Raw genomic sequence first — 26,925 nt, forward strand, 5'->3', positions numbered from 1 at the left:
GTAGCAGCCCCCTTGAGTGTTCACGGCTGTGACGCTGTACATACGGACACACACGGTAGGTCTAGAAGGACTTAGTACCGCCATCTTGGGCTACTCCTGTGACCATTTACCGTGAGTGTTATTTCTCTGAGTTCCTGTGACCCTAACAGGCTCAGCACTTTATGTTCTCTGGCATCTCTGTGACTAAACAGTGACTGCTCTGCGCACCTGGGTGAAGGTTAACCCCGTGCGCACCTCCGCCATATTGCTCTGCCACCAGCTAGCAGCGGTTATACCATCTACCGCACGGTGGACCCCGAGCGGCGAACGCACTTTATTTATATTTTTATTTAGTGCATTCCACCGTTCCTAACATCCAGACTAGTACAGGGATTCCCCAGCGAGGACACTTATTTAATTGTTTTAAAGGTTGGGAGCAATTTTTGGGGAGCACTATACTCTGGAGAATGATATATGGGGCCCACCATACACTGGAGCATTCCAAAGGTGGACATCAGACACTGGAGCAGCATTAACAGGGCCTATTATACACTGGAGCATTAGAAATGGGGCCCATTATATATGGAGCATTATTTGGGCCCATAAGACAGTGGAGCTTCATCCATGGGGACCAACATATACTCTGCATAGCGCACTATGCGGTGGCCATAATACTGTATGGAGTAAATATACTGTCCTTTTTTGGAGCTATTGGAGAATTTAAAATGGATATCAGTCATGAGATGTAAAAAGTGAAGTATTTTTCATTGTACTATACCACTATTTCTCTGCCGTATCAGAGGATCATGAATTGTGGCATGTGTTAAAGGAGCCCAGTGACACTCTTTGGCCCAGGGTCCACAAAAATCTGGAGCCAGTCCTACCCCCCCACAACTTTAGCCAAATAACCCCCAGTTTTCAATGCCTAACTATTATTATAAAGTAAATTAAGGTTGAAAAGCTTAAGTAATAAGAATTGATGTTTCTGGCATTAAAATGGGCACTGTAAGTGTGTTTCATGTCCTCCACTCACTGCCGACCTTGGTTCCCCATTGACTTGCATTGGGTTTCGTATTTCAGTCGGCCTTCGACTTTTCACGATAACACTGGTCAACAGCATTTTTGGTGCCAAAGATATTTCATCGAATTTAGGGTATTTTTGGGGTGCTGATTCTGAATATGTCATCAGTTTTGCCAGATTGGCTCAAGTTTTTGAGATTTTTGGTATCTTATTTATAGCACTTGTTGGTAAATGCGACGCATCATCTCATTAATTTCTTTGGATTATTACTTGAACTGAGCAGTTCTCAATATAGTTTTGTGTTAATTAGTGTTCTAAAAGTTTGTTCATAGCTTGATTTTTGCACTAACTTTATGTTGTTGTCTGTTTTCCAGTGAAAAGCATGAACTCATCATGAAGAAGTTGTCTTAACGATCCAGACTCATTCTGTTACATTTGTGGTGAATATACACTGCCAAAACATAGAAGAAACATAACACACTTCGTAAAAAAAGTGTATTTTGCCTATTTTGGGGTTATGCTTGGGGACCAAGACAAGTTTTGGGCACCACACATAGTGTGCAAAGCATGTATCGAATTATTACGAAAATGGAGCAAAGGACAAAGAAAAAGCTTCAAATTTGGTGTTCCAATGGTGTGGAGAGAGCCAAAAAATCATCATGATGACTGTTATTTATGGTAAACACAGGTACAGGCACATCTTCACAATGAGGGACAGGCCTTCTTGCAGATTCCATGTTACTCCCATTTTCGTTTCTTATGCTTATTGAATCCTTGCACTTGCACTGCACAGAAATAACAGTCATCATGATGATTTTTTGGCTCTCTCCACACCATTGGAACACCAAATTTGAAGCTTTTTCTTTGTCCTTTGCTCCATTTTCGTAATAATTCGATACATGCTTTGCACACTATGTGTGGTGCCCAAAACTTGTCTTGGTCCCCAAGCATAACCCCAAAATAGGCAAAATACACTTTTTTTACGAAGTGTGTTATGTTTCTTCTATGTTTTGGCAGTGTATATTCACCACAAATGTAACAGAATGAGTCTGGATCGTTAAGACAACTTCTTCATGATGAGTTCATGCTTTTCACTGGAAAACAGACAACAACATAAAGTTAGTGCAAAAATCAAGCTATGAACAAACTTTTAGAACACTAATTAACACAAAACTATATTGAGAACTGCTCAGTTCAAGTAATAATCCAAAGAAATTAATGAGATGATGCGTCGCATTTACCAACAAGTGCTATAAATAAGATACCAAAAATCTCAAAAACTTGAGCCAATCTGGCAAAACTGATGACATATTCAGAATCAGCACCCCAAAAATACCCCAAATTCATTAAAATATTTTGGACACCAGAAAAAAAATTTTTTTTCGTTGACCTGTGATAATCGGCTGATTGCGTTCGACCCAACTTTTGAGAAAGTCGGGTTCAATGAAACCCAACTCGAGCCGAAAAAAGGCAAAGTCGCTCATCCCTAATAACAAGTACTCCCCTTTTATTATACAGGGTGGGCCATTTATATGGATCCACCTAAATAAAATGGGAATGGTTGGTGATATCAACTTCCTGTTTGTGGCACATTAGTATATGGGAGGGGGGAAACTTTTCAAGATGGGTGGTGACCATGGTGGCCATTTTGAAGTCGGCCATTTTGGATCCAACTTTATTTTTTTCAATGGGAAGAGGGTCATAGAATCATAGAATCGTAGAGTTGGAAGGGACCTCCTGGGCCATCTGGTCCAACCCCCTGCTCAAAGCAGGATTCGCTAAATCATCCCAGTTAGATGTCTGTCCAGCCTCTGTTTGAAGACTTCCATTGAAGGAGAACTCACCACTTCTCGTGGCAGCCTGTTCCACTCATTGATCACTCTAACTGTCAAAAAGTTTTTTCTAATATCTAATCTGTGTCTCCTCCCATTCAGCTTCATCCCATTGCTTCTAGTCTTTCCTTGTGCAAATGAGAATAAAGTTGATCCTTCTACAATGTGACAGCCCTTTAGATATTTGTAGACAGCTATTAAGTCTCCTCTCAGTCTTCTCTTTTGCAAACTAAACATTCCCAAATCCTGCAACCTTTCCTCATAAGACAGGGTTTGCAGACCGGTCACCATTCTGGTCGCTCTTTTCTGAACTTGCTCCAGTTTGTTGATGTCTTTTTTAAATTGTGGCGCCCAAACTTGGACACAATATTCCAGATGAGGTCTGACCAAAGAGGAGTAGAGGGAAATAATTACTTCACGTGATCTAGACTGTATGCTTCTGTTAATACATCCTAGAATTGCATTTGCCTTTTTTGCTGCTGCATCACACTGTTGACTCATATTCAGTCTGTGATCTATTAGTATACCCAAGTCTTTTTCACATGTGCTGTCACTTAGCCCTATTCCTCCCATTCTATATATGCTTTTTTCATTTTTATTGCCCAGATGTAGTACTTTGCATTTCTCCCTGTTAAAAACCATTCTGTTAGTTGCTGCCCACTTCTCCAGTTTATTTAAATCTTTTTGAATCCTCTCTCTCTCTTCTCTAGTATTAGCTATCCCTCCTAGCTTTGTGTCATCAGCAAATTTAATCAGTTTACCCTCAATTCCTTCATCTAAATCGTTGATAAAGATGTTGAACAATACAGGGCCCAGGACAGAGCCCTGTGGTACCCCACTTGAGACATTCTTCCAACTGGATGTGCAGCCATTTACGACCACTCTTTGTGTCCGATCACTAAGCCAGTTATGAATCCACCTAACAGTTGCCTTGTCCATTCCATACTTAGTCATTTTTTCAATAAGGATTGTATGAGAGACTTTGTCAAATGCTTTGCTGAAGTCAAGATATACTATATCTACAGCATTTCCTTGATCCACCCAATCAGTAATACCGTCATAGAAGGAAATTAAAATAGTCTGACATGACTTATTAGTTACAAACCCATGCTGACTCTGTTTAATCACTTCATTCTTATCCAGGTATTGACATACATGTTGTTTAATAATTTGTTCAAAGATCTTTCCTGGTATAGAAGTCAGACTCACCGGCCTATAGTTGCCTGGGTCCACCTTCTTCCCCTTTTTGAAGATAGGAACAACATTTGCTCTTCTCCAGTCTTCTGGCACATCTCCTGTTCTCCAAGAATTTTCAAAGATTATGGAGAGGGGTTCAAAAATTTCTTCTGCTATCCCCTTCAGTACTCTGGGGTGTAATTCATCTGGACCTGGAGACTTGAATTCATTTAGGTTAGCTAAGTGTTTCCTCACTATCTTTCTGTTTATAGATATCCTGGATTCTTCTATTCCCTTAATAGGACAGTGAATAACAGTTGATGTTACATTTCCTTTCTGAGAGAAAACAGATGCAAAATAGGAATTTAAAAGTTCAGCCTTCTCAACATCCTGTCTTACCATTTCATCATTTTCATCCTGTAAAAATCCTATAGCATCTTTGACTTTTCTTTTACTTTTGACATATCCCCAAAATCCTTTATTATTGCTTTTGACATCTCTTGCAAGCCTCAATTCATTTTCAGCTTTAGATAATCTGATTTGTGCCCTGCAGGTTCTGCAGACAGCATTATATTCTTCTTTAGATATGCCTCCCTCTTTCCATTTTATAAACATTTTTTTCTTCCTTTTTAGCATGTGCTTAAGTTCTGGGTTCATCCATCCTGGTTTCCTTAAATGCTTCCTATTCTTCCCTCTTTTCGGAATTGTTAACAACTGTGCTTTGAGAATTTCATTTTTCAAGATTTCCCATCCTTCCTGGACATTTTTGTCTTTAAGGATATCCAGCCATTGGATCCCTCCAATTCTCTTTCTGAATCCCTTAAAATCTGCCTTTCTGAAATCTAACCTTGACGTCTGAGTCTTCACAGGTCTTCCGCCTCTAGTTATCCAAAATTCTAAAATAGCATGGTCGCTACCTCCTAGGGTCCCAGCCATTTTTACCTCCTCAACCATTTCCTCCCTGTTTATAAGGATTATATCCAAGGTAGCAGTTCCCCTTGTTTTCTCCTTTACCTTTTGGAAGATAAAGTTGTCAGCAAGAGAGGATAAGAATTTCCTTGACCTGTTAGTTTTGCCTGAGAGAGATTCCCAACAAATGTCTGTATAGTTGAAATCTCCCATGACAACTATGTCATATTTTTTGGAGAACTTGGCCATTTGATGCATAAAGAGTTCATCCATATCATGTGACACATCAAACTTATTGAGAATTTCACAAGAAAAACAATGGTGTGCTTGGTTTTAACATAACTTTATTCTTTCATTAGTTATTTACAAGTTTATGACCACTTATAAAATGTGTTCAAAGTGCTGCCCATTGTGTTGGATTGTCAATGCAACTCTCTTCTCCCACTCTTGACACACTGATAGCAACACCGCAGAAGAAATGCTAGCACAGGCTTCCAGTATCCATTGTTTCAAATGCTGCACATCTCGTATCTTCACAGCATAGACAATTGTGTTCAGATGACCTCAAAGATAAAAGTCTAAGGGGGTCAGATCAGGAGACCTTGTGTCACAGTCCAATGCTTGGATCTGTCAGAATCTGATTCCCTCAGTTAAACTTTTTTTTTTCTTTCAAGCATTTGGGGCTTAATATGGGGTTTTGCCCCCAGTGGCCACAAGTGTCATTACAGTATGATGGTTTCTTTGTTTTACCTTTTGCCCCCGGTGGTCACTGGGGTTATTATATGTTTTTGGCCCCTGCTGATGTGACCGCTCCTCCTCTGCTATATAAGGTCAGCTGGTCTATCAGCAGGTGTTGTTGATAGCAGCATTTCATTATTGGATTCCAACCACGGTGAAGGGAGCAACTGGTTGAGGTGTTAAGCCACTGCTGAAACCTGGTTAAGTGGGCAGCTGGCTCTGAGGTGTAGAGCCACTGCTGAAACTGGTGTTGAACTCTGCCTGTCTGGTGTCCGCAGCAGAGTGAGATGGTGAAGGTGGCAGCTGGCTCTGAGGTGTCAAGCCACTGGGAAAAATTGATCTGGTGCTGCACTCTGCTGCCCAGTGACTGCAGCAGAGCAAGATAAGTGTTTTTGGTGTTTTCCCCTGTTTGTATATTTTCATTGGTGTGTATTAGTACAGCGGTGGGACCAGTGTCTGCACCACCCAGTTCACTAGCAAGGGATGGGTGTAGGGTGAGTGAGGGACACAGGTACCCTGCTCGGCGACAGGTGAGGAGCCTGTATCGGGAACGTTAGGAGTGTTCAGGGACACTGCCTCAGGGGAGTGCAGGAGGTCTCCACGTCCCCGTTCCCTATTGCAGGGCCCATTGTTGTAACTGTTTCCCCTTCCCCCTTGTCTTGTTGTTTCAGTTACCGGCCTGAGGGTTGTGTCACACAGGACAGTTATACGTGTCAGTTTTGTTGTTTTAGTTACCAGCCTGAGGGTCGTGTCACACAGGACGGGTACACGTGACACCTTGGTGGCCATTCAACTGGCCCACGACGACCAATCCACTTTATCACCAACCACTGCTATTTTATTTAGGTGTATCCATATAGGTGTTTCCATATAGATGGTCTACCCTGTATTGTGCATTTAGAGGGGGCATGCAAGAAATTGGTCAGGAGATTTCTGGTAATAGCCGGTGGACTATCTTTTTATGGAGCAAAATCAAGGAATTATATGATTTACAGATTTTTCATTGCTAAAATAAGAATATGTACACATCAATCATTGCGACAGTGTAATTTTATTGTATGTCGAGCACATATTTTAATCATAGAGAGTTATTGTTTTATACTTATTGTAATCAGTATTTTTTTACTATATTAATGTATAAATCACATATTAGATAATCTGTGTATACATTTAACACCCATGTACTGATTTTCTTTGATTTTGAGCTTTAAGTTTTAGACTTGTTGCAGCTCTATTGGTCCAACCACCACATGAACCTCCTCATGGTGATAGGCGTTAGCTGCTCTCTTACGTCTTCTTAGACATCCTTGATGGCAGCGAGAGTTGGCACTGCTCTCCTTGCACACTACAAGCTTGCACTGAATGTATACAGTGGAATGTCTCTTTGAAAAGCTGAAAGCATCGAATCCAAGGCGGACTACGTTGTTTGAAGGGGACTGATAAGTTCTATATTCTTGAACTCTGGTACACCTAAAATAATGAGACATATTGGTAATGTTCATTATTATGATATGAAATAAACATTTTTGCAGGGTGGAAACATTCTGCTGAGACTCATTGAAAAAAAAAGTTTACATTTCAGTCAGTCTCTTATATATATCTCATAGCGATTTGGTAAGTTAACAATGTCATACTTAGATGTGTATGAAAATTAATAATGTTCATTGGATTGAATTATGACATTTGTCCATCAATTCGTTCAAGTTTTTTTCAGCAAAAATTGTAACTTTCCTGGCACAGTCACAAGAGAAAGAAAGAAAGAGAAGAAGAAGAATACAAAGAAAAGGGTAAGACTGTTTTGAAAAACAAAATACTGATATGTTATATTGTTGTCGTTGTTACCACTGAAATAGTCAAAACCCTCAAAACCTAAAACCTAACTGTCAGCTGCACAATAATTACATAAAGGAAGTGAACTTTATGGATTTTGAATAAACACACATTTTTTATACTATTTTTTTTTATGCTGGATGTTACAGGCTAGCGGAACGCAGCAAATTATAATAAGATGGTAATGAGGTGCATTCACAGCCCGGGGTCTACCGTGCAGAGATGTTAACTGCTGCTTAGTAATGGCGGATGCTATATGGCGGTATAATAAAAGAACACACAGGGGTTAACGTCACCCGATGTGTACTGAGGCGGACTCTGTTACCTCACAGAACCACACTACCGCAGTAAAAGTGAGCGCTAGTGAACAGTCACAGAACTCTGCCCCAAAGACACAGGGTTAGAGTTCCTCTAGACTAACTAAGTGTGCGGCGTCGCACCTGCAAATACCACTAAATAGACGCTGGCTACCGTGGAGTGCAGACCAAGTGCACAGTGGTGTACAGGCAAGCCACTACTTATCGCTGATGCTAGTCCCAGACTCAGCCTCCTACCTGCACTCTCAGCCTAGGCACTAACTGGAAAGGCTGAACAACACATGCGTACCAAGGGTAGGGGTTTCATAATGAGTCATTCACCTGAGACATACATACTTGCATACAACACTCACTCCACATGGTCTATACTAGCACACAGCTATTCAGCCGTGCAATCCTTTTATAACCGCAGCCTTCCGGGACCTTCCTGATGGCCCAATCCGAGCTGCTTGAGAACCTGAGCATGTGACCTCCGACCACCAAGAAGGATATAGTCCCCAGGGCTGCTCGCTGCTGACTAGTGCGGGTTGCTATAGCTGAACCAGAGGTGACAGCAGCAACCAATCTGACAGCACTAGCCTGAGCAAGACTCTGGGATCGTCATCTTTGCTGAGCATCTCACTCTGCAGTCGAGACTGAATGAGAGACTGCAGAAGGCAAGGCTCGGGATTCCTCCTGTGCAGAGGAAGAAACCTGACACCTAACAGCTGGATTTTTCCAATTTTTATTGTTTAACTGCCAGGAATGCTGGCCCCGCTTTTTCCAGACATCATTCTCTGGACTTCCTATTGCCATGGCATATGTTGGTGAGCTCATATTTTCTTTTACTCTCAAGAAATCCAAGTAGCCAAATGGTCATCAGAGTATTGAAGATAGTAGCGCACTATTGTACTATACTGGAACCTAAGAAAACGTATTGTTCAGGGCATTGGTTAGGGGGAAGGGTCCTTACACTTACCGCCATCCCGACAGAGGATGTAATAGTACATCCTATATTTGGTCCCCATGTAGGACAGATATTTGCAGAAACAGCAGCTAATTAACCATTTAAATGCTGCTGTCAATCATGGTTTGGGGATGCCAATTGGTAGTAATGGCACCCGGAGACATGATGAAGTCCCCAATAGCAGTAAAACCTGTCCTCCTATGAAGCTCTGACTCCTACAGTAGTATAACAGTATCTAGAAATGTTGATCAAAGTGATTAAGTCCCCTAAAGGGAAAAAAAATAAAAGTAAAAAAAAATACAACGTACATTTTTTTGCAAATTTCAATTGTTTTACACTACTTAGATAAAAAAAACACATTAATTTTAATATATGTAGACTATATTTTGTTCTTTTTCAATCAGTTGCACCCCTTAAATTAAAAAAATAAAAAATAAATATATGTAAACTTTATTTTCCTTTTTTTCAGTAAACTAAAGTGAATGGCCTCACTCAAACTTACAACTCATACCACAAAAAAACAAGCCTTCTTATGGCAATGTCTACAGACAAAGCTGTGGCTCTTGGGGAAGGAGAGGAAAAAGAGAAAGATCAACGACTCAGTACACTACCCCATTACGTGACTGGGTGACTGCAAGGATGGCAAACAGGTTGAAGAGAATATGAGCAAAGCAAGATGGCGAGCTAAACTATCCTGTCCTGAATTAGGCCTTTTGTTCCTGCGCAACCTCTTTTACATAATATCATGGCTCATCGGTATCCTGACGAAATAAGTCTTGGTTCTTTCACTAATTTATTAGAATTGATTTACTACAAATAAACAGAGAAATAACTGTGATAGATTATCATGAAGTTTGTGCTTAAAAGAAAAAAATAAGGCATAAATTAAAAATAAAAGGAAAACTATTTTACCCGTTGCGAATAATATAATAGACATTTCTCGTGAAGTCAAACTCATCAGGCGATGCCACACAAGTATCTACGAATAGGACCAGGGCAGGGTCAGATGTGCGTAAAGTGGCTTGCAGGTATAAATGTTGATTCAGCGCCACAAAATAAGGATATTGATACACTGGATATATGAAATCCGAGGAGTGGAAGAATGTCAAGTTGGCAGAGTAAAGGCCATATTGGATTAATGTGTTCTTTATGAAGTCATCTGCAGAGTATGAGCCTTCCACTACAGTATCTTGGTAGAGTCGACATTTAAGAGTTAGATCTAATTTTTTCCTGTAAATGACGATTGTGTTGGCTGAATCGGTCATCAAGTTGTTTGTATAACTTATTGTGTCATTTTCAACCTAAAAAAAAAAAGCAAAATGTGAAAAAGAAATTATTACACATCAATAGATTAATTCAGTTTTTTTAAACCCCTTAACCCCCAGAGGTATTTTCATTTTTGCGTTTTCGTTTTTTGCTTCCCTTCTTACCAGAGCCATAACTTTTTTTTTTATTTTCTGTCAATATGGCCATATGAGGGCTTGGTTTTTGCCGGACGAGTTGTGCTTTTGAAAGACACTATTGGTTTTAACATGTCATGTACTAGAAAACGGGAAAACAAATCCAAGTGCGGTGAAATTGTAAAAAAAAAAGTGCAATTCCACACTTTTTTTTTTGTTTGGCTTTTTTACTAGGTTCACTAAATGCTAAAACTGACCTGCCATCATGATTCTCCAGGTCATTATGAGTTCATAGACACCAAACATGTTTAGGTTCTTTTTTTATCTAAGTGGTGAAAAAAATTCCAAACTTTGTTAAAAAAAAATAAAAATTCCGATACCCGTAGCGTCTCCATTTTTCGTGATCTCGAGTTCGGTGAAGACATTTTTTTTTGCGCACCAACCTGATGTTTTTAATTATACCATTTTGGTGCAGATACGATCTTACGTTCTTTTGATTGCCCGTTATGGCATTTTAATGCAATGTCGCGGCGACCAAAAAAATGTAATACTGGTATTTTGACTTTTTTTTCTCGCTACGCCGTTTAGCGATCAGATTAATCCTTTTTTTTATTGATAGATTGGGCGAATCTGAATGTGGCAATACCAAATATGTGTATGTTTGATTTTTTTATTGTTTATTTTGAATGGGACGAAAGGGGGGTGATTTAACCTTTTACATTTTTTTATTTTTTTATATTTCTAAAAACATTTTTTTTTACTTTTGGCATGCTTCAATAGCCTCCATGGGAGACTAGAAGCTGCCATAACCTGATCGACTCTGCTACATAGCGGCGATGATCAGTTTGCCTCTATGTAGTAGAATTACTCACTTGCTATGAGTGCCAACCACTGGGTGGCTCTAACAGCAAGTTGGCACTGACAACCATAGAGGTCTCCAGGAGGAGGCTGTTACTTCTATAGACCTCTGATAGCAGTACTATCCTTCAAGCCCTAATGGTGGCCATGAAAAGATGCTGTAACTTTCCTACCTGTTTTACTGTCAGGCATCCTTCATAAGGTATATTAAACTCCAACCAATCTGCTACAACTTGAGGACGGCACTGAGGATCATTCACAAATACACGATCTGAAGAATATTCCAGTGACTGAAGATAACTAAGTGAGATTCGCGCTTTCATGTAGTCTGAATGGCATGAGAGTCCGACTATAAAGAAAATGTAAGCAAACGCGTATTTCATTTAGAGCTTGTTGTCCTGACATACATTATTCAATTAGTCTAAACTGTTGTGATTACAGACTGGAATGTAAAGAAATTATTTTGCCTTTTAGTTAAACCATACATCTAACCAGAGTCGCCAAGTTTGGTCTCTTCGCACTCAATAACCTAATATTACATCATAGAACGAGGGTAGGTGTATGGAGCAGGCTCAGGAGCTGAGACCTGTGCACACAGAGCCAGTGCCATGCCTGTTATGCTATACAGCCAGCTACAGCCTCTAATTAAGGCAATTAAAGCAAACTACAATGGTTGATGTTTAGCCACGTAAATGCTGCTGTCATCCTCTGACTGTGGCATGTAAGTAAGTCAGGCAATGCCTGCGGTACATTTGTTCAAGCATCCATCCACTTCCTCTACTCAACATAATTTTAGAAGATCAATGCTGTGCCACCGTAGCCGGGAGCCTTCAGTAGGTCCCTGTAGTCTCCATCTTAGTACCTCTGTGAAGTCCAGCCACAGGCTGAACTTCATATTGTGCAAGATCATCGGTTCAAATTCCCTTAGGGGACTAAAAAAATCATCAGGGTAAAGTAAATTACCATCTCTCAAATTACCTAATCCCTTTTCTCCATTAAAGAAATTAATAAACAGAAACATGTTGGTGTTGCTACATCCATAAAAGTCTGATCTATCAAAATAAAAATTTATGCAACCCAAAAGTTGAGCAGCATAAATAAAAAAACATCAAAATGCCTGTATTGTTATTTTTGGTCACCACTTGCCACACCTCTCACAAAAAATGCAATAAAAAGCATGCAAAATGTCATATGTACCCCAATATGGCATTATTAAAAACTACAGATTAACACAGAATAAAGCAAGCACTCCTACAGTTCTATAGATGGAATAATAAAAAAGATTGGTCTCTGAAATACAGACCTGAATCACCGGACATGTTCATTCTAAGGCAGTTTTAGAATATACAGTACCTGCAATAGTTTAAAGGGAACCTGTTAGGTCCCCGTGTACCCAGAACCAGCAGCAGTTGTGTGTGCATATATAAATTCCCTGCCTAACAGTCCCTGTATTACACTGCATATATAAACAGTTCTTTTCTTCAGAAAAAATATTTCTAAAATCAGTTTATGATATGGAAATGAGGGCTTTGACTAGTCAAGGGGGCGTTAGTGTCCCTCAGACTAGTCGGCTCGCTTAGCATGTTATCACGTCCTGGAGACTTCCAGTCATGGGCATTGTGCCTCTCTGAAGCCAGGACACGTACACCTGGCTTGAGAGGATCAATTACAAGAGGGGAAGAAGCATGCACATGCGTGAGGTAAGTATAGAGCTTGCGGAGACGCCAACGCTTGCAAGTTATCTTATTTCGCCCACAAGGGTGTGATGACATGCTAAATGGGCCAACTAGTTGGGGGGCAACAACATCCCCTTGAGTAGTCAAAGTCCGCATTTACACATCATAATCAAATTTTAGAAATAGGTTTTCTAAAGATCTGCTTATGTTTGTAATGTAATGTTATGTTTGTAATGTAATAAAGGGACTGTTAGGCAGGAAATCTATTGTACATACTCATGTATAAGCTGAGTTTTCAGCACATTTTTTTGTGCTGAAAATGCCCCCCTCAGCTTATACATGAGTCATTGTCCCAGAAGCCGGTGGGGGGAGGAGGAGCGGTGGAGCAGTGGTAGGAGCCGGTGGCTGTGGTTGTAACTGTGCCCACTGCTAAAGAGAAATGAATATTCACTGCACTGACAATGAATATTTATTTATCTTATAGAACGCACAGTTACAGTTACTACAGCAGCTGCCAGCTTCCATCAGCTGCAAAAAAACCCTCCTACTTACCTTCCCTGTGTGCCCTTGCAGCATCCTGTTCTGGTGCCAGCAGCTCCTGCGGCTGAGCAATCACGTGTACCCGGTGAGTGGAGAGAGGTTCTTTCATTACCTTAATGAGCTTGGACATGTGATCGCTCAGCCGCAGGAGGTGCTGGTGCAGGAACAGGATGCTGCGAGGGTGCGCAGGGAAAGTAAGTAGGAGTTTTTTTATGCTTTTCTCATGGGAGCCATGCATTCAAGGATAGGGATGAGGAACCATGCATACAAGGATAGGGATGAGGAGCCATGCATAACAGGACAGGGATGAGGAACCATGAAGACAAGGACGGGGATAAGAAACCATGCATACAACAATAGGGATGAGGAGCCATACATACAAGGATAGGGATGAGGGGACAATGCATACTTGGCTTATACTCGAGTCAATACGTTTTCCCAGTTTTCAGTGGAAAAATTAGGTGCCTCGGCTTATACTCGGGTCGACTTATGCTAAAAATATATATATATATATATGGTATATATATATATATATATGCATGCACAACTGCTGGTGGTTCTTGGGGAAAGGGGGACCTGAAAGGTTCCCTTTAATTAACCTTAGTAACTTTAACCCCTTAGTTACTGCATGCCATCTCTTTAAGCTATACAGTCCAGAGATTAAATTGCAGATTCACTTGTGTTAGTTGTTGGATGTCAGAGAAATGTCTTTTTAAACTGTTTGGCTTCCATTTATGCTTTGTACAAATGCACAATGAGCGATGTGTGTACAGGTAAAAACAAAACAAACTGTATTGCCAATTAAAGGTGAAAAAATATAGATTGCTAATAAATAACCTGCATCTCTGAAGCAAAACTTAGCACAAACCTGAAAGAAATGCTCGTTATTTTATGATGTACATGAACTACCACATTAACGTACCACTTTTTATGTCACCCCCTACCACTAAGTACATAACTGTATGCAAATACATTTTATTCTGCATAACAGATCATTAACTTTTGTAATATAAAACAATTATAGGTTGATGACCAAAAAATAGAAAAAATAATAAAAATGAATAAATATACCATTTTGATTACTGGTAAAGGTAGAGTAATACGTAGCAATGAAATCCAATCCTGCTTCTCTGTTAGCCCGTGAAAACACAATGCTGATGCTGTTTGAGGATGAGATGAAATCCCTAGTATTTGTACTGCATAGATTTCCAAGTAAAGTTGATCCAAGAGGAGTTCCATCATAAACTGACACCGACGATGACCGGCAGGACTGAGAATTCTTCATTCTGATCATGAGAATTTCAGCAATACAATATCAGGGAACAAAATTCAGAATTGTATTATTCATGCAACAGATATGGTATCTAACGCAACCAGAAAGCACAACATTTCCCAATGTAAATCAATGTCAGAGTCCAAAATTTTAAAAGTGTAAAATATGGTGAATGGGAAAATTACCGTAAGTGGTTGTCTCAAAATAGAGAAATATTCTAAAATTAATCCTTGTTTGAGGTTGTAGTAGCTCCCATTCACGTCAGCTGAAAGTGTCTACACAATGGTAGTCAGTCACCTTTCCACTGAGATTTGCGTCCAGGACCAGTAATGGTTCTGTGGTGGTCCTAGCTGCCATACTTACATCAATCTAAATTTCATCACGTATGACTGACTGTCTGTAAATGTCATCATATAAATATCTTGTTTTTAGACAATTTTAATAGTAATTGAATCAACATATAAATATGAGATATTTTTTTGTCTTCTACTCACATAAATGTTTCAAAATTGAGATGAATTCTATAATTGTTTGTGACGCTAATGTACCAAATGCAGGAATCAGATTCTGAAGAAATATTGGAATCCATAGAAATGTTCCCTTGTAAATTTGTCAAAATGTCTCCACATTCGACTGCAAAGAGTAAATATAAAGAGGATGTTTTTGACCAAATATATAAAGTAAATTAAAGAGATATAAAGTGTAACAGAAATTTAGGTTAAATAAAAATAAAAGAGTATATGTAAAACAGACGTACATTTTATATTTAGAGAAAATATTACAGGTGAATTTGGTGTATAAAGGGGGCTCTCTATAATAAACATTCTGAACATTTTATTCTAATTGAACTAGATATACATCTCATGAATAGAGATCAGAATAAGACAAAATTTGAATTCTCCTATTTGCACATTTTTTTGATTCACAGAGAATATTTCAATGTACCGTATTTTGCGGTTTGTAAGACGCACCAGATTATAAGACGCAGCACAAATTTTGAGGAGAAAAATAGGAAGAAAAACCTTTTTTTAACAAAATGGTGGTGCTTCTTACGATCCATGCGTCTTATTGCTTATCGGAGGGGGTGGCTGCGGTGAAGCGGGGTCCAAAGGTCGCTACTGGTTGAGGCAGGAGAGGGGCGATGCTGCAGACCCCAGACTGGGAGAAAGGGGTGTTCGAATGTGCATATGTGGATAAAATCTGTGCATATGTTTATGTATTGTAGTGTGAGCTTATTGATATACTCACCTACCACTACCCAGTGCTGTTCTACTCTACGTCGAAGTGGCCCCAAACGCTCTTTAGACTTTTCAGGTCACACTGCACTCTGTGTGACTGAGAAATCTTTAGAGCATCTGAACAAAGCTCAGAATGAGGCTCCATCGGCTTATATTTAAAATAGATTTTTGGCACAAGAACAGAGTAATTCAGGGAATCTAAAAAGCCATGATGTCACTCAGAAGAGGAGCAGAACAGCATTGGATTTCAGAAAAGGCAGCAGTAGATTAATAACTAACACACGCAAACTACACTACATGCACATATACACAGATTTAGTAAACAAAACTTCATGGAATGGCATTTTTAAAGAAGCACTCCTCCTCCCATCAAAGTCTTTAACCTCTTAATATTTTGCATTCATCATATTATATAGCACTGTTTACTTACAATTGCTCATTTTACCTTTCTACCCAGTTAATTCATCTCTTTTTCTGCTTTATTTAGAAACAGGAAATCTCTTTTCCTTCCATTCGTCATTTCCCTCTTCAACTCATGACCCAGCTGCTCCCTCCTCCCCCTGCCAAGGACTTTTGCAGTGACTCATGACTCATAAAGTGAAAATTGTCCTCCTGTTTCTACATAGAGCTTAGAACGATTCAGCTAACCAGTTTTTAATCACATAATATCATAGACCTAATGGAAAAGAGAAGAATTAGCTGGGTAGAAAGGCAAAATGAGCAATTATAAGTAGACAGTGTTAGGGTTTGCGGAACGCACTAAATAAAATATAATGGTAATAGTGCGTTCGCAACCCCAGGTCCACCGTGCAGAGATGGAAAACTGCAGCTAGTGTGAAAAATGGTGAATGGAAAGGTAGCGCTATGGCAACCTAAGCACACAGTGTTAACCTTCACACTGTGTGAACAGTAGCCTGATAAGCATGCTTTGCTGCGTCACAGAGCAACAGGAAAATAACAGAACTAATAGCACTGTAACCTGTTAAATGTCACTGGCTTACAGCAGGAATGATGCTAGTTGGGGTCCCTATAGCTCACCCCACCACTATGCTGTTGTTTGATCCTGCCCTGAAACATGGTTAGTGCAAACTCGCACTTGCGGGGCAGCCGCCCGGTGCAGGTGCTAAGCTCAAGTGGGAGTTTCCACCCTACTCAGCCTGACTTAAAAGACCCTAGTAGTGTCAGTAGCAGCACACGTGCATACAACTCGAGTCCAGAGGAGCCAGATTATGCTTGACGTGAAGCCGGCCCTAACACGTGCACACAGGGTGGTAACTAGTACCACATTCACATAAACACCACATGAAAGTGATCATAGCGTGCCAACAGACACCTGAGAGATCATTTTATAGACTAGGCCAGTCCGAAAGGACTTTACTCGTTGGCCAATCCAGACTCTCCGCAGGAACTGAGCAGCTGACGACTGACTACCAATGAGAGGTCGCCACCTCACGAGCATGCTCAGTAAGGTGAATCCTGGACTTAGTCTTAGAAGTGACTGCTCGCCACTGAGTGTAGCCAGTTATTATAGCTGAACCTGGAGAGGCAGCAGTAACCAAGCGCACAGCCTGAGTCTGAGCAAGATGCAGAGACCGACGTCTTTGCTGAGCAGCATTCACTGCGGTTGATACTGAATGGGGGACTGCAGGAGAAGACAAGGCTTGGAATTCATCCTGTGCAGAGGGAGAATCATGGCGCCTAACACACAGTGCTTTAGGATATGATGACTTTGACATATTAAGAGGATAAAAATTTTGATGGGAGGAAGAATGCTTTTTAATGATTTCCTATGGTGTCACTTTGCGACCTGAGACATCCTGCAACTGCAACACAGAATCACAAATGTTTCCAAACGTGATTTCATTAGGAATGAGCGAGCATATTTGTGGGTGTTCGGTACTCGGCGAGCAATGCAGTACTCACAGTACTCGGTAAATTGCGAGTATTTCACTACTCGCCTAGCACTATTCGGTTCTCCCGCCCAGCAGTTGCTAATCACAGTAATGCCGCACCCTTCTTGGTTGTGGGTGGCATTACTATGATTGGCTGGCTGCCCAGCAATCTATGAGTCATCATAGCCTGGCACTAAGCCCTGCCGCCGCCATTTTCTGCACATTGCATGCAGAACACAACTAGTGTAGGGAGAGTGTGAGCAGCTGCTAGGGAGAGTTGTGTTTTTTGGTGCAAATCATCCAGAAATTCTCTGTGAAACCCAAAAGCTCTTTTCAGAGCTGAAAGTATAAGGTCAGGGACCGAGTAGTGACTGTTTTCAGAGCTTTTTTTGAGGTCACATTTACCCCTGCAGGGCAGTTTTTTGTGCAGTTGCGGTGCTGTGTTCACAGTGAATAGTGCGCACACACGGTACTGCACAACTGACCTGACACGCAGCCAGCACAGCTGTCTTGTGTGGTGTCTGGGAGCATATTCTTGCCTTAAACCTCAGGGCAGTTTTTGTGCAGTTGCGGTGCTCTGTTCACAGCGAATAGTGTGCACACACAGTACTGCACAACTGACCTGACACGCAGCCAGCACCGCTGTCTTGTGTGGTGTCTGGGCTGCGTATTCTTGCCTTAAACCTCAGGGCAATTTTTTAGTGGCAGCACCGCTGTCTTGTGTGGTTACTGGGGTGCGTAATCTCACCTTAAACCTCAGGGCAATTTTTTTCTGCTGCTACGGTGCTGTTTGTGAAACACAAAGCAGTACTAGGCTGTAGTGCTACCTTCCACAAAGCACTAACTGCTCCTTGTTTCCCAATATCTGCATCTGAACATCTGCAACTATGGCAGAAAAATCCAAAATTCCTAAAAAGGCTGTTGTGAAGGGACAGGGATGTGGACGTGGGGTCGTTGGTGCCCAACAAGGCACAGTCTGGGAGATCGAAGAAGGTTGATGCATCTAGGTTCCTGGCTAATTTTCCCAGTCTGTAACATAAACGGGTCTGGTAGCCAGAAGAAAAAGAGCAGATACTGTCTTGGATGGCTGATAACCTGTTCCTAGTTCATCACCTGGTCAGGACTCAAAGTAAACATTTGACCCCAACCTTGGTCACTCCGAGGATCTGTTTGATCCATTTCCTTGCATTGCCTCTGGCCTCTCACTGCATGACATTGAAGAGGAACGTGAGGGGGTATCGTCTGTTGAAGATGGCAAAATATTTTAAACCCCATGTCCAGAAGAAAGCCACTTTCATCCACGTGATATACCTGGTGAAGAGGTGAAGGCTGATGGTGATGACACACAGTTGCCATCTGGCCAGTCGCCAATATCAACACAGAAGGAGGATGACATGGACGACGAGGTGGTCGATGATGAGACCACCGATCTGACCTGAAACATTGGCACGCATAGCCAGCACAGCAGAACAGAGGATGAAGGTGGATACATAGCACCAGCAAAGGCATCAAGGGCTACTGGTTTGAACAGAGTGCGAAGTGTGTCAACTGTTGCCAAGAGCAATCCCTCTGTGCCCAAAGTCAAGGCAAGGGTGCGTTCAGCCGCTGTCTGGAAAAAATTTTCCGATAGTCCTTCTGAACCAAATGTTGTCATCTGTAGCATCTGCCATAGGAAGCTGAGCAGAGGCCAGGGCAAAGGCAACCAAAGCACCACCAGTATGGGGAAACACATGGCAGCCAAGCACCTTAGTCGGTGGGCTGAACAACAGGGTACCAAATCAGTGTCCGCAACTGCGGGTCAAACCACTGCCATGTCGCCTGTGATACGTCCTTTCCAATCTGCTGGGCAGGAAGCAGGTGATCATCATACCTCTTGTTCACAAGCTTTGGTTGCACAGACACAGGCCACAACAAGCTCATCCACTTGTTTGTCCCAGGAAAGTGTCCAATTGTCCGTGCCCCAGATGTATGAAAGGACGCGGAAATACCAAGCCACACACCCACAATCACAAATACTGAACGCGCACATTGCCAAGTTGCTAGCCGTGGAGATGTTGCCATTTAGGCTTGTGGGAGCACAGTCTTTCCGTGATCTTTTGGCTGTGGCAGCCCCACGATACTCGGCTCCCAGCCGGCACTGTTTTTCCCGCTGTGCCTTCCCCACGTTACACCAGCACGTCTTAAACAATCTAAAGCGTGCTCTCACCAATGCCGTAACCGGGAAGGTCCACCTTACTACAGACACGTGGACCATGTAGTTTTGGCCAGGGACGATACATTTCTGTCATGGCACACAGGCTCAACCTGGTGTAGGGTGGGACAAAGTCTCAAACTGGACCATCACATATCCTACCCACGCCACGAATAGCGGGCCCAACCTCAATCAGGGTTTCCGCCTCATCATATATGTCCAGTCTCCTCTCTTCCTCCTCCTCCATCTCGTCATCCTATGCTGAATTACCCTCCACATCACTCCCAAGTTGGGAGCTGTGCAGCAGCGCATCGGCAAAGCGGCAAAACGCTCTGCTGAAGCTGATCTGCTTAGTTGAAACACCACACACTGCAGCAGAGCTGTGGCAAGGAATAAAACAACAGACCGATCAGTGGCTCTCCCCACTGCAAATCCAACCTGGTCTGGTTGTCTGCAACAATGGGCGTAACCTGGTGGAGGCTTTAAAGCTCGGGAAGCTGGTACTCGTGCCATGCATGGCTCACATGCTGAACCTGGTGGTGCAGAAATTTATAAAAACATACCCTGACTTGCCATACCTACTTGAGAAGGTGCGCCATATTTGCGCCTATTTCCGCCACTCCTCAACTGCTGTTGTCAGTCTTGCAGCGCTTCAAAAGCAATTTAATTTGCCAAACCACAGACTCATTTGAGACCTGCCAACACGATGGAACTCAACATAACATATGTTGGCAAGGGTAAGTGAGCAGCAGAGTGCACTTTCTGAATACCAGCTTAAACATGCCCATCACACTGAGACTCAGCCAAGACACATAAAAACTGTCAAATGGGTGTGGATCACTGATATTTGAGAGGTGCTTGATAACTTTGAGTACTGCACCAAGCTTGTGAGCGGTGATCAGGCTATTTTCAGCGTAACCATCCCTATGCTATGTTTGCTGGAAAAAATCGCTGCAGAATCAAAAAATGGAATCTTTGCGTGCCCAGCAGCTGGGTATGGAGCAAGATTTCACAATGGGTGATCCTACCCAGCCCAGCCAATATCATCAGGTAACATTGGGTGACGAAGATGATGATGAAATTAAGGAGGGAGAGGACTTCTTTTTCCGTGGTACCGAGGGGACACCTCATGCTACAGAGGGGAATCCCAACCCCAGCTTCATATCTGTCCAGCATGGGTGGACTGAAGAGGGGGAGGTGGAGGAGGAGAGTCAGTGTGAGGAGAGGATGGGTATTGTTCCTCCATCAGGGGGCACAGAACATTTGCCTCTTTGCAGCTTGGCACACATGGCACACTTCATATCAGACTGTGCCAAGACCCTCGCGTAATCCACATTTTCAATAGCAACCTAAACTGGTTGGCCACCTTTCTAGACCCACGGTACAATGACAAATTTCCATCGCTACTGTTGCAGTCACCAAGGGGTTTCACAATGGAATCCTTCAAGAAGGCCGTTGACGATCATTTGATGGCAACAGCAACCTCAGACACCACTGCTAGCAGAGATACCAGCTCTGTGCAACAGCATGCATTAATGGGGAGAGATTCGCCAAGCAGGTCCAAAAGAGGTGGTGGTAAAATTTCCACAAACTGGGCCATCTTCAATAAACCGGCTCATCTCCAAGGACTAGCTGGAACAGTAACAATGTCAAGGAGGAAGAAGTTGAACAAGATGGTCAACGACTATCTAAGTGACCATACCGGCGTCCTTCCTGATGCTTCTGTACCGTTTAGTTACTAGGTATCCAAGCTGCATAGTTGGCCCGACCTCTCCTTCTATGCCTTAGAGGTGCTGGCCTGCCCTGCTGCTAGTGTGATGTCAGAGCGTGTTTTCAGTGCCGCTGGGGCAATCATCACAGATACACGCACACGGTTGATTACAGAGAATCCAGACAGGCTGACTCTGATAAAATTTAACAAGGACTGGATTTCGCAACAGTATTTAAGCCCTCCAGATGACAGTATACCAACCTAAAGTCACCCAATTTTAAATTTTTAAATTGGTGATCACGTCAATCCCTTCCCATACAAGCCCCTTTTCTTCTTCTTACACATGTTTTCAAATTGGCTTCTGCCACATGTACCTCATGGTCAATAAGCTAAAAACAATGTTACGTTAATTAATATTTCCCATCAGAGGCACTTTTGATGAGAGTGAGACCCTTCAACCATGGTATCATGCCCCTTGGGCTAATTTTTGGAGACACTATGTCTATGCCTGGACACTGGGCACTGCCACCTCTAAGCTAGCAGTCCTAGCTTCGTCATAATTGTTTGACCCTTCAGACCTGTCTTGCTTCCTTCATCAACCATGGTATCATGCCCCTTGGGCTAATTTTTGGAGACACGATATCTATGCCTACACATTGGGCAGTGGCACAACAAGGACAGTAGTCCAAGCTTTATAATTGTGAATCCCTTGTGATGATGATGATGATGGGTCGCTTCTTCCTGCGTTAACCATAACACAGCCCCTAGGGCAGATTGCGCTCCTTACACCACTTACACACTTAGCTGTCAGAAGATCGCCTCCATCATAACTTGCTCTTACCGCACTTCTGATATATCACTGGCACTGCCTAAGTGGCGTACGAGTCCTGCTCTTCCGGCATAAAACCACAGGACTTCAAATAGTGTTTGTACATTCTAGTGAAGCAGTGGTGTAAAACCACTCGTGCAGCCCCTGACCAGGTGCCCCCATGTTATATACATTTGTTTACAGCATACATTTTTTAACATTTACACATTTTTTAGCCTTTTCCTCAGCCCCCAGACCACTTTGTAGGGTCCAGCAGACAATTATTCGCATTTTCCATTGACTATCATTGGACTCGCTATTCGTACCGAATACCCGAGTATTAAGGTATACTCGGTACAAGTAGAGCGAGTCCAAATACTTCAGTACTCGCTCATCCCTAGATTTCATCTCTCTGGTTGCAATTTGCACACAACTCAATTTCCATAGATTCAAAAGCTAGCCACATGTGACAGCCAAATCAATGTATCTTGTCTGCAATTTGACTGTCTTTTCTACTGCAAAATTGTAGCAATAAAATAGCCAGCAACAGCAAGTCACAGACAAATTGTACAAATGATTTTGGTTGCATGACTTGTCAAAGAATTGCTGTTGCGTGATACATCACCTTGTAGCCTCAAGATAAGGGCTCATGCAAATGACCGTCATTCAGACAAAATATTGTATCGCACTTGGACCAATGTTATTCTATGGGGCCGTGCACATTTCTGAAAATAGCAGCATGCCCAAGTTTGATCTTTTATTCTAATCACACTCAACCATGCAAGTTAATGAGACCATGGAAAAGATATGACTGTATTTGAATGATATCTGAGTGTAGTCACAGACTGACAGGATGTAGAAGAAGGACACTATTTTCTCCATTTTCTCCTCATCCCAGAGAACCGGATCACACTATGATGCACTCTGATCAGAGTGCGATGAGCCCAATTCTCTCGGATGAGAGAAAATACTTTTGTATGACTATAGCCTAATGGATATATTCAATTACATGAATACATGCTATTCAGTGTTATGTAAGTGTACTCTTTACCAACAGTATTCCACTAGACCAAGAGGAGCTAGCCTTCTCTTCCTGTAAGTTAATAAAATGGTTTATAAAAATAAATTTACTTACTGTTAGTGTTCAGTTCACCTGTCATGACAGAAATGGAAAAATGTGATATTTCGTTTAATTAGTTCAGACAAATTGCATCAATATTCATTTTGTAAAAGTTAATCAATACATATTCTGATGAGAATTAAAAAAAACAGTACATGGAAAATATAATAAAATGTTTTATCTACGGTATGTTATTTTTGCTATAATGATAAATTACAATTAGGAATGCATTAAGAAAAGAATAAATAACATTTGTTTCTCTATACTTCATCTTTCTTTCCATTATTATGAAATACATTGAAAATAATTCTTAAAAATCTGGAGAAAAAAATCTGAATTCCTTAAATTTGAATTCTTTGGAAATGGGAATTACTTCAGTCATTGAATGCTAATATGCACATATGCTAAAAAGAAAAATACTTCAGATATTTAGGTCTATGAATACTATACGTAGTGATGAAAGCTGGGAAAGTTAAAAAGTTAAAGTAACAATTACCAATTTTTATATTTTGGGACAGGTGGGATGCAGGTTATCTCTGATCATTTGGGATATCCTGAAACGAGGTATTTCTTGCTTTCAGCACACTTTTGTGGTAATGCATGTGTATAAATGCTTTACCTGACATAAATTGCTCAGGTAAATGAGTACACCACCTTTGAAAAGTAAGATTTGAATCAATATCTCACTGAACACGAAGTGATGGTAGCATCTTTCTTTCAATATGGAGCAGTACATCTGTGAATTCATGATACCATCAATGATACGAGTATGTAACTCTCCGACACCAACAGCACTCGTGCAGCACCCCATAAGGATACTGTCACCACCATGTTTCACTGTAGGCATCATGCATTTTTCATTACTCTTCACCCGTGCTATGCCATCAGTTCCAAAAATATTTATCTTTATCTTATTGTCTCACTCCGGAACATAGAGTCCCAGTAGTCTTCATATTTTTCAGTAAGGGCCCTGGAAAATTGAAGGGGGACTTTTTATGCACAGGTTTTAGGAGTGGATTCCTTTCGTGGATGACATCTATTGATGCCATTCCTCTGCAGTGTATGTCATATTGTGTCACGGGAAACACCACCCCGAGAAGTGGTGAGTTCTCCTTCAATGGAAGTCTTCAAACAGAGGCTGGACAGACATCTAACTGGGATGATTTAGCGAATCCTGCTTTGAGCAGGGGGTTGGACCAGATGGCCCAGGAGGTCCCTTCCAACTCTACGATTCTATGATTCTATGATTCTATGATTTGGCTTTCTACTTCTTTAGTTAATGGCATGGAACTTGCATGTCGATTGTCTTCAACCCTACTCATTAGTGATGCTCCCGTTTAGGTGTTCGGCCTGGATGTCTCTGTGGGATGGTTGCTGTTCAATCTATGATACATTTTTTAATCACTTTGTCTACAATATTCTGACTGATAAGAAAAGCTTTTCTGATTTTCTAGTAGCCTTCACTTTTCTTGTGTAAAAAAATTAATTTCTCTTTTAGGTCTTGGGACATTTCTCTTCCATATGGTGCCATTGCTGACAAATATATATGAAAAGTGAAGAATAACATCCCATTATTGTCAACTGGCTAACTGTTTAATGAATAATTAGACTTACCTGTGGATGATTTCAGGCTAATTACAATTATTTAGGCTTTGTTAACATTGCTCCTAAGACTTTTATTGGGGAGTACTAATTTTTGCAACATGTTCTTGAATGAATTTGTTAAGAAAATTACTTTTTTTGTATCCAAAATAGCAAATCTTGTTTGCAATCAATGATCTATTTTTGTGGGAGTATTTTGTAGTATGGTATCCCATAGAGAATGTTAATTCTGAATGGAAACTAAAGATTTTCTGACAAAGGTGATAGGGAGTATTCATTTATGCAGAATATGCATTTAAACGACATTAAAAGTCTGGATAAAAATAATAAAAAGTGGTTTTGTGCAGAAAAAGTAAAACAAATTGATTAATAAATTCAATAGCCACATTATTAAGAGATTTTGTGAAGTTTCCTATTATTTTTTGGAATGTCTACAAATTTACAAATGTGATGTGTGAATCGTTTGCCCTTTGGTACCTCATAATCACCATAATAAGCAGACCTTGGTTGCTATTTTCAAGGAAGACATAATTTTGCAGATACAACGCACCCAAGGGTGGACTGTGCTGTTAGGCAGATATATTTGCCCTCCAGCTAGTCTGACAGGAGCCAGGGGTGCTATTTTCTCATGGCAGACATATAGAAGGTAAACATGGACCAATGTTGTATCTTTGCACCCAATGCAAAAATCTGCAAGTCAGACTCTGGGCAACCGTGATTGAAAAGAATTATATAACAAGTTGCTTAATGACAATAGTTGTGAAGCTGAATTATACAGGTGCTGGTCACAAAATTAGAATATCATCAAAAAGTTAATTTATTTCAGTTCTTCTATGCAAAATTTAAACTCATATATTATACAGTCATTGCAAACAGAGTGATCTATTTCAAGTTCTTATTTCTGTTAATGTTGATGATTATGGCTTACAGCCAAAGAAAACCCAAGTAATTTTCTCATTAAATTAGAATAATTAACAAAAACACCTGCAAAGACTTCCTAAGTAGAGTTGAGCGAAACAGGTCGGTCAAATTCAAAAGTCGACGACTTTCGCTGAAGTCGGGTTTCATGAAACGAAACCTGACCATAGCGTGAGGTCGGCCACGAGGTCAGCGACCCGAGCGCCAAAGTCGCGTTTCAAATGATGCTTCCAGCGCCCTTTTTCAGCCAATGATGGAGGACGCACACTGTGAGCAACGCGATGACTTAGGCATCGGTCACCACCATCTTTGAGAAGGGCATGCAAGTGATTGGCTGGCTTTGTGTGGCGTCACAGGGGCTATAAAAGGGCATGCACACCGACCGCCATCTTACTTCTGCCGATCTTAGCATTAGAGAGAGGTTGTTGCTGCTGATTCAGAATAAGGGAGAGCATTAGGCAGGGAAGAAGAACCAAAAAAACTGCTTCTGCTGTTAGCGATTTCTACTTACAACACAACACTTTGTGTGCAGTGACAGGGGAGGCTCTATTTTTGTGCATCAGCTCTGTTGGTTATTAGGCTGCCTTATAGGCTCCCTGATAGCTGCATTGCTGTTTGCACACTGCTGTGCAAACTGCTTTTTTAAAAGCAAAAATACTTTTCTTCCTCTTTTCTGCATAGTTACCAAGCGTTCATTTTTCTACTCCTTAGTGTGCAGCAGTCCTGCTTATTAGGCTGCCTGCGTCCATACTTCGACTGAGAGCATCATTGTCAGCCTCCTAAAATCTCTAGTGAGATCCAAATTCTCACCAATACTATATACACCCTCCACCTTGTCATACACCATCCAATTTCAGCCTGTTACATTGAGGTGTAATCTCTACTGGCCTTGAGATACTAGTTCAGCGTCCTCAAATCTCTAGTGAGATTCAAATTCTCACCAATACTAT

The 26,925-nt window shown here is 41.3% G+C and overlaps 1 protein-coding gene across 1 annotated transcript in view; it reads right to left on the reverse strand.

The window, feature by feature from the left end:
- Positions 1–6,687: 6,687 nt before the first annotated feature.
- LOC141059710 (scavenger receptor cysteine-rich domain-containing protein DMBT1-like) overlaps positions 6,688–26,925 on the reverse strand; it is a 206,138-nt gene continuing 185,900 nt past the window's right edge. The window contains exons 14-19 of the mRNA XM_073555827.1: positions 23,471–23,488; positions 14,990–15,128; positions 14,294–14,508; positions 11,180–11,355; positions 9,661–10,049; positions 6,688–7,125 (exon numbers count right to left, since the gene is read on the reverse strand). Of these exons, the coding sequence (XP_073411928.1) occupies positions 6,870–7,125; positions 9,661–10,049; positions 11,180–11,355; positions 14,294–14,508; positions 14,990–15,128; positions 23,471–23,488 (1,193 nt within the window). The 3' untranslated portion in view covers positions 6,688–6,869. The remainder of the gene's footprint in view (positions 7,126–9,660; positions 10,050–11,179; positions 11,356–14,293; positions 14,509–14,989; positions 15,129–23,470; positions 23,489–26,925) is intronic.

Source organism: Dendrobates tinctorius, unplaced genomic scaffold (assembly GCF_039654945.1).
Source record: "Dendrobates tinctorius isolate UK_male_01 unplaced genomic scaffold, ASM3965494v1 ptg000230l, whole genome shotgun sequence".
Classification (NCBI taxonomy): Eukaryota; Metazoa; Chordata; class Amphibia; order Anura; family Dendrobatidae; genus Dendrobates; species Dendrobates tinctorius.